Genomic DNA, 9,313 nt, shown 5'->3' on the forward strand with positions numbered 1-9,313 from the left:
TATGTATAGACAGGTGTACACAAGTAGTTATTGTTTGAAATAAGAATCATGGTATATAGTTCACTCGATCAATAGAAATAAATAGTTTTAAATGTCTTCACCGAGAATCCTAAGGCCATGGATATTTCAAATGTAAATATTATTTAGTTTGTTATTACATTACCCTAATATTTCGCTTATGGAATACTAATGTTTCTATGTCTTTGTGTTGACTAAGTGGTGGAGCTTTACATAGATTGTTAAGGGGCCAAGAACACCAATCATGGTTAAACTTTAAGTAATATTTACAAATTTAGCATAAATAGATATCTTTAAAGAGTTTTCTAGAGTAGGGGGAAGGACAATGGCCCCCGCCCTAAGAAAGCTTCGCCACTATGAATAAGGGGGCCTTGGTGTTGTTTCACCCTAGGCCCCCCGAAATCTATGGACCGGCCATGTGTGGTACCGTGAGAGACGCGGCCTCTCCTACCTCCTCCTCCTCTTACTCGCCTTGATGACCGTGATCGCGGTGGCGCATTGCGCGACAGACATTTCTGCAGCGGACTGCACACGGTGCTTGGAGAAATCGGCCGGGGAGTTGCTGCCCAATTGCTATGGCGGCAGCTTGGCTAGACGACCGGCACCTGAGAGTCACCGTCACTACCACTTTTATGTGCTACGCCGATTCAAAAGCAGAAAGTATGCTCTCCTCCTCGGCGCGCTGCTCACATACGTCTGTTTCCTCTTGCATGAATCATAGTACACAGCTTAGCCCACGCAGAACTGGCGTCAGCCAGCAGCTCCAATAAATTGAAATTTTTGAGATATACTTTAAAAACTACACTTTCTTCTTTGTGGGAATTCAGAAAATAAGTTAGCACTGCAAAGATGCAAGTGTTTGAGAAACACTAATTTGCTATTTACTAGTTAGTTCCCAGTTAAGTCCTAGTATATTGCTAATCGTGCATATATGAGTTATAAGTTGGATTGTAGCTGATTTTTTTTCCAGTTTCAAGTGCGGCAAGCAGAGATAGAACTAAGAAAAACAATCCAAACTGTTGGACTTACTTTGTGATTTGTACTGATCATGCGAGGTTGCAATTGAGATTTGATGTTGATCATATCAGAGCCCTTGAATAAATGAGAGTGAGATTTATAAGTGCAAGCGTAGATGCTTGACTTTAGGTAAATGCAACTTCCAAATTTGAGCGATTGCACAAAATATGAGAAGTGACAACTATCCTTGAGTAAGCATAGTATGTTTTTCTCTACAAACTATAGCTATCACACAGCAACATGGCTTCAAACCTTGAGCAGATCACCGAATGAGCGATTGCCATGATATACGACTGTGGTCAAACGTAGCCCATTGGCGAGCAATGTCGTGGTGTATTTGTATTTCAACATGCTTTGCACGAGTTTCAGTGCTCAGTTCCTTTTGAGGTGTTTTTGGACAACTTTTAGTCCTCTGTTTATTAAGAGCATCCCTAACCCATCCCGTATGATTTAGAGGATAAAACGGCCGGAGTTAATTTAGAGGAGCAAATTTGCTAGTCTAAACTTAGTGATGCAGAATCGGTCCCCATAATGTTTAGAGGATTAAATTTTATTTTTTGCAAATCAAAACTTTTGAACCAAACTATGAATATTACAAACCAAAATAAGTGTAATAAATTAAATTATTCATTATTACAAACCCAAATAAATGTAATGAATTAAAGTATTGAATATTACAAACTGAACTGAATATAATAAATCAGAACGTTAGAAAGAAAATCAATGAAAACAAACACACCTGATTGTTGCGGATACGCCAGAGATGTTCATCAAGATCACCCTGTAGCTGAGTATGTGCCTCCTTATTCTCGATGTTTCAGTGCATTGCGAGGAACTCGGTCGATCCTAGAAAGATCATGCTCAGGCACAACAGGGTCTCCATTTGAGATGTACCTAAAGTCATCAACCATGTCTCTCTCATCTTCGATGATCATGTTATGCAAAATGATGCAACATGCCATGATATTTCAGTTGCAAAGTGTGATTTCTTCGGGATATTGCAAAGAGGCCATGGGATTGTCTTCACAAATGCGGCCCATGGAGGGTAGATCCCGTCAGCAAGATAATAACCCTTCATGTACTGACGACCTTCGATCTGAAAGTTGCATGGAGGGGCTTCACCCTTCACAAGCCTTGAGAACAGTGGTGACCTCGACAACACAGTGAGATCATTGAGAGAGCCACACAATCTCAAGAATGCATGCCATATACATAGATCATGCGAGGCAACTGTCTCAAGGATGATTGTTGCATTTTTGCAGTGGCCTTTGTATTGGCCTTTCTAACCAGCTGGACAATGCATACAGTCAATTGAACCAAGCATCCCAGGCGGCCAGGCCATCCTCTTTCGTCGTTTTCGGCAAGAAACCTCTCGGTGTCTTCTTCACTAGGTGGCCTCAAATACCCTTGCCCGAAGATATCAATCACAGCTTTTGTAAACCTTCTCATGGCCTCCAAAACTGTATCCTCCCCAATGCGAACATAGACATCAATGGCGTCGGCCAAACAACCATATGCAAGTACCCTCATGGCCGCCACAACCATTGCAACTAAGGAGAATTCCTGAAACTCATTTCTCCTCGCCTCCATTTCATGATGTGAGCATACACACCCTTACTTTTTTCATGAAAGTTCTTGACAACTGACAAACAATCACTAGCTATCAAAACCTTAGTTGCAAGAATGTCAGTCGCTAGGGATATGGGTTCTCTATAAGCCAATGGCGCTAGGAATATGGGTTCTCTATAAGCCAATGCCTCCGTAGTCTCCTCGTTCGCTGCGACAAAGAAAGATCACCGCCGATGCCCCAAGAAAACAACCATTGGTGTCTCTTGCTACAGCCGCAATTGCGCCCTTATTCAGATTCTTTCCCAATATTGCGTCAACATTTATTTTGACCACACCAACATGTGGAGCAATCCACCATGGTGGAGCATGAGCCCGTTTCTGAACATGACCACCTTTCTTCCTCGTTTCCTCTTCGCGATCCAAATCTGTCAAGAAATTATGTTGAGAGATTTTTTTTTTGAGGGGAATTATGTTGAGAGATGCTCTATTGTCGTGGGAGTATCAGGAGAGACATTTTTTTTTCCTGGCAGGCCATTTCTACAGAACGGCCCTTACGCGAGCACTAAGTATTGTGGAGCCCACTTTTGAGGCCCAGAAAGACAGTCCAAGGTGCACAAATGCACAATACAGTAACAGTCGGCCGGAGCAGCGGGGCAGTTACTAGTAGTAGTAACTAGGGTGGGTCTAAAGCAGAATCTTGACTCCGGCCAAGACGATTCCCCGTCCCCTTCCTTCTCCCCTCTTCCGTTGCCGGTGCGTCCGCGTCCCTGTCTCCCCCTCCCCCGGCGACCGATCGGGAGGGGAGCGGAGCGGGATGGCCTCCCATCCCCCCAACCCTGCCGACGCCGGCGACCCCGCAGGTTCCGCCCCCTCCTTCTCCCTCCCTCTCTCTCTGCGCGTTTGCTTGAGTGGACAGCTGCCTCCGCGCCGCGCCTGCGCGTCGCCGTCAACCTAGGGTTCTCGCACTTCCAGTTTACTAATCGTCGTTTCTTGGTCCACCTCTTCATTTCCCGGCCATTTCGGTTCCTGTTCTGGCGTCATGATTCAGTCCTAGCTAGGGTTTTAGGACGGTACATGTAGCTGCTCCTCTTCGCAGCTTGCCGTTCCGCGCGTGTTGATGTACCCCAGACCGTAACCGGGGGGAGTTCGCTTCCTCTGATCAAAGATTTTAAGCAAGATAAGAGCATTACCTCTGATCAAGCAAGAGACGAGCACTAGTTCCATGTGAAGTGATTAAACGGTGGTTTTTCTTTCTGTTCGATTCTGCTTTGGTTGACCGGAACAGCATCGATCTGTTTTCATTTACAGCCTGCTCTGCAGAGTTCATGTACCTGAGATACCGAACTTAGGTTTGCAAGTGATCCGCTTAATTTTCGATTGGTGCTGAATCTACGCTGCATCTAGTTAAGCTTAACGCCTTGGTCAGAAGTTCAGAACTTATTGTGTTGATCCACCTATGAACTGGAACTATCTGTCTTCTCCTTGTAACTCCACGAGCTGTCTTGCAGGAAATAATGCTGAGCTGCCATCTCTGCCCTTTCATGTTGTCACAAAACCTAGTCAGCTTCCAATTGAGTTTCTCGAGCCCTCTGCTGCCAAGAGGTTGGTGATTGGATTTGACTGTGAGGGTGTTGATCTTTGCCGCCATGGTGCTCTCTGTGTCATGCAGGTAAGCTGAACTGAATCTTATTGTAACTTGTTGTGTACTTATGCGTTTCTACTGACTATTGATTTCAAGAAATTGGTTATGTGGTCTCTGTTATTACGATGCTTAGGCAAGACTTCTTTTGTTGGATTTTTCAGATTGCATTTCCTGATGCTGTTTACTTGGTCGATGCTATCGAGGGTGGAAAAGAACTAGTTGAAGCTTGCAAACCAGCACTTGAGTCAGATTATATCACCAAAGTTATTCATGACTGTAAAAGGGACAGTGAGGTGCCGAACTATGAAATTCTTAAATAATTGGTGGATTGAAAATGCCGCTTGCAAATTTTTCTCTTGACTAACTGTTAAGATTGACAACCTATTATGCTGCAGGCACTGTATTTCCAGTTCGGCATTAAATTGCACAATGTTATGGATACACAGGTAATCACTCTACATATGTCCTATAATATAGCTGCATATTTAGTTGCTACCTGTGTAAGCAAATCAGTAATTTATATCTAGTATATGAATATGTAGTGTCTGTTGTTTCTCAGTTAATTTCTTTGGAATTGAAACATTATCATGAGCTTTGGACATTAAACTAGTACATGATTCTCCACCTTCCCAGAGATGAATGTGTTAATCACTAGAACCTCCGTTCAGAAATAAGTGGCTCAACTTTGTCTGAATATGGATGTATCTACACACTGAAATGTGTCTAGATACATCCCTATCTAGACAAAACTGATGATTTTATTGTGAATGAAGCATTCAATCATCACTTCCGTGTGCAGATCGCCTATTCTCTGATAGAAGAGCAGGAAGGGAAAAAGAGAGCATATGATGTTTACATATCTTTCGTGAGCCTTCTTGCTGATCCTCGTTATTGTGGTACTTACTACACTTCACTCTATTGAATTGTTCAGTTTTATGTGATTGGGAGAGAACCATTGTACATATTATCTCTGCTTTGTTTTCTCATAGCATATAATGCTTGTTTATTTGTTGATGCCCTTTTCTTCTAAAAGGGAGTACACTTGTCGGCTCTCCTAATCCCCTTGGTGGTAGTTTACTTGTGCTGGCTTCCAAGTGCTGTAATCTTGGCATATATTCTAATGCATCCCCTTGCTGTTCTTTTCTCAGCCAAATCTGTTTTATATCGTAAAGCATTGCCTTAAGAAATATTGGGTCATTTGTTTCCCTACAAAACAATTAAAAGAAACACACCTTACTTGGGGTTGCAGCTAGTGCTTTAACCTTGACGTATATGTCTTTCAACCTAAGTCTTGTTTTAGGCTTTAGCAGAAGTTCTGCATGATATGGTTGTAACTTGTAAGGTAGTCTATAATTCTTATTTCTGGGTGGTACCATGTCTTATCTTATATAGGTTGTGTAATTAATGCCAGTGTGATGAAGCTGCAATCTGTTTGTTCACTTCAATTAGAACACATGTTTTTAGTCAATTTGTTTTATGTGTCTCTGTCTTCAATTGGTTACTTATGTAATGCGCAAATAGTTTGCAAACATGTTTGAATCTTGCATAATGTAGGTAGGATGTGTTTGCGATCCCATATTAGGTGCCCTGAATGCACATGTTTAAGAATGCTGGCCATTAATATTGCTAATGCTTGAGATACTGTTTATTATTAGTAAAATACTGCTTTTGTACCTTTGTGCTCGTTTTAATTTAGTAGCAGTGTTGACATCTTGGTTGAGCTGCCCATTATACCATATTTGATGCTTAGACACCTGGTTATATCTTCTATATTGCTTGGCAAGAACTAGTTGGCTAACAGAGACGTTCATCTGACATGCTATTTAGGCTTGTGGTAAGGTGCATTTTCTTTCAAATTCTCAAGCTGAACCCCTTCACATAATGGGTTTCAGTCAAGTGTATTGTATGGGGTACAAGATTCACTGGGTTTGTAGTGAATTCAGTAGCCATGGAACTAATGTGTTGTGGTTCCATCACTCTTGTTAACGTTGTGCCGCTTCCGTCAAACATCATGACACCCTGTCATTTAATCCTTCCACTCTCAACACCATTGAGATATTCACTAACTGTATGAAGGACTACAAGCTCCTTTTCTCTTGTGTTCTGCATTTGATTGATTGTGTGTTGTGATACTGTTATACTGTTTATGTAGGAATGCCATATCCTGAAAAGGAAGAAGTCCGTACTCTTCTAAGGCAGGTTAGCCACGTGATGAAAATTATAGGATTCCTGTTCAGATTTCCCATTGTACTGACATTATATTTTCTTGAATATAACATTTCATTCTAAATCAATGGATTTTGTAGGACCCAAACTTCTGGAAATGTAGGCCCTTGTCTGAAATGATGATTCGAGCAGCCACAGATGATGTGCGCTTCCTTCTGAATATACATGAGAAAATGATGGAGAAATTAAGCAAAGTATCTTTATGGCGTCTGGCAGTTCGAAGTGAGCTATACTGTAGGTGCTTTTGCATAAATGACAACGAGCAGGCAGATTGGCCACCACTTCCTACTATCCCAGGTCAGTGTGTTCACATGTGTTTCCCCCCTTTCTGTTCAAAACCGGGAAGCTTACTGTGTGGCCAGATCTATTTTCTATATGTATATATACCACTATATAGTGTACAAGCCATTGATATAACATAATATAGCGGTGGAGAGATGGTGAATCCAAGCATTGTCAGCCGTGGTTTCATTAGATTCTGTGTCTGCCACATCATGCTTCTAGATTTATACACCGAAATGCACATATTTTTCCACCCTGCACATATTACTTCCGTCTGGAAATAAGTGACTCAGCTTTTGATGTATCTAGACGCATTTTAGTGTGTAGATACATCCGTATCAAGATAAAGTTGAGTCCCTTATTTTCAGACGCAGGTTGGTACTAAACTCCACTCCGGAGGTCTAAGATATCCACCCTCTAGAACTCCTGAGGGCTAAGATATCCACCCTCTAGAACTTATTTTGCCATCGTAGAAGTGACAGGAGCAACCTCCGCTTCGCACAGTGTTCCTTTTCTGCTTTATCTATAGTTTTTTTTTGCATTCATATGTTTTTCACAGCTGTCGTGAGTCCTTAAATGCTCTCATGGCAATGTCCGCAACATGTTCTATATGTGAGGAAAGAAAATAAATATTACTAATGTTTTCAAAACGAAACTTAATAAACAGATGTGCCAAACACGTTTGGCTTAACTGATACATGTAGTTCTTCAGATCAATCTAAATCTGAGGCCTAATAATTGGGGTTGCTACATGGTTTAACATTATAGGTGCATTGTCTTCATATAAGCATGACTATACTAACATGTTATAGATGTCTTTGCTTTGCATTCTTTGATCCACTTAATAAAAAATTGATATTCTTTACATCAGGCTGTGTGCATCATTTTGATGCAGAGGCCAGGGTGTTCAACCTCCTTTTTGAAAAAAATCAACTCTTACAGAATTGGTAAAGCATTGTTCAGCTGTACAGAACATTTGTTCTAATTAATATCTCTCTATGCAGATGACATTGAAGCTGAAGTTCATGTTCCTGAAGTGGATATCCTTTCGCTCTTAAATGTGCCTCCTGGGAAAATGGGACGTGTTATTGGCAGAAAAGGATCATCAATAATGGCTGTGAAAGAATCTTGCAAGTAAACATCTTAAGTTTGATTCTTTATATGTCCCATGATATCTGTGCTGTGAAATCAGAATTGACGTTCTCTTGTTTATTTCACTCATATCTGCAGTGTTGAAATCCATATTGGTGGTTCAAAGGGGCCTCCAGATAGGGTAGGTTGAGCTTTATTTTCTATAGCTGATATAGTTATCACTGTATCATCATGCTCCACTGAATTTATTCAGCCTCCATGTTAAGTTGGTTGACAGCAATACCTGTAGTTTTTAGTGATATGACCTGTAGAGTATGAAAATTCTTCCCCTGTACTGATGCAGCCTCCTGGCTTAACAGCTGTAGCTACAGTTGCAGTTGTTGCCTGTTTGTTCAGTTACCAACAGGTTTTATTCGCTGTAGATTTTATCATTTTCAAGCATTGCTAAGCTTTGGGCATCATGTTGCTAACCCATTTCTGAAACGGAATTTTGTTCTTTGTTTTTTTTGTAACTTTGGAATATGGCTCTTTTAATATCACAAGCAGTACTTCACGCATATGCATGCCCCACTGCCTACTGCAATCAAATGTGACTTATCTTGAACCTGTCACGGACACGTATACCCAACTTCTGTCTAGATGATCACAGTACGGTGGTCTGATCTATGGCCTGGATTTGTATGAAAATTTTCTATTCTGTTATGTTGTCACACTATTTACATGTCGCAATCATTACCCTTAAATTATTTCCAGCTGTTTGGATATGCAAGCCAACACCTAGTGAGAAAAGAATTTCTGTTGGCACCTGCAGAAACATAGAGTCGTCTTTCTTTCTCCTGTCAATAAGCCTAAATTTAGTCACTCAATCAAATGAACATATTCCTGATATTTTTTGCTATGATATCCTCGATTTCCTTGGCTGTACTAATCCCTATTTTACGTGCGTGGTTGATGTAGGTTTTCATCATTGGACCAGTGAAGGAAGTCAGAAAGGCGGAGGCTATCCTGAGGGGCCGAATGCTGGAATTCTAGACAAACTTGTTCTGTGATATAGGATTCCGCTGCTCTATCTTGTAAAAACAAACATGATACAGAACTGCATGTGGTACTCTACCTTCTGGATCTCTGAACCTTTGACAAAATGAAATAAGAGTTGAAGGCAGCTCCTGCATCTCGATATTCATTATCTGCCAAGGTTTCCCAACCTGCAGTAGTGGGTTTTGGTCTCATGATGCGAAATGCTTGGTTCTTTCTTTGGCTTGTGCCAGGTGGTATATTAGAATGTATACCTGTGATTGATCTAATCTGGTGCCTGCCCATTTATCGTTACCTGGTCCAGTAGGGGGACGGGCAGAAGGAAGGTGGTGTGTCCTACTACCACCACCGTTAGGTCTGTTGCAAGAGATTGAGTTTGGAGATTTTGCCTTGAATGCTGATGGCAACACAGCGTCCGGGAGCAAAACTAGC

General features: G+C 41.4%; 1 protein-coding gene across 1 annotated transcript; it reads left to right on the plus strand.

Moving 5' to 3' along the window:
* Positions 1 to 3,322: 3,322 nt before the first annotated feature.
* On the plus strand, positions 3,323 to 9,008 carry LOC124660989 (egalitarian protein homolog). The gene is made up of 10 exons (XM_047198844.1): positions 3,323 to 3,464; positions 4,113 to 4,273; positions 4,408 to 4,539; positions 4,642 to 4,692; positions 5,046 to 5,142; positions 6,399 to 6,445; positions 6,553 to 6,769; positions 7,759 to 7,888; positions 7,985 to 8,027; positions 8,804 to 9,008. Exons 1-10 carry the CDS (start codon positions 3,419 to 3,421, stop codon positions 8,876 to 8,878), a joined length of 999 nt encoding a protein of 332 aa, XP_047054800.1. The 5' UTR covers positions 3,323 to 3,418; the 3' UTR covers positions 8,879 to 9,008.
* Positions 9,009 to 9,313: the final 305 nt, after the last annotated feature.

The sequence above is a fragment of the Lolium rigidum genome, chromosome 6, assembly GCF_022539505.1.
Source record: "Lolium rigidum isolate FL_2022 chromosome 6, APGP_CSIRO_Lrig_0.1, whole genome shotgun sequence".
Lineage (NCBI taxonomy): Eukaryota > Viridiplantae > Streptophyta > Magnoliopsida > Poales > Poaceae > Lolium > Lolium rigidum.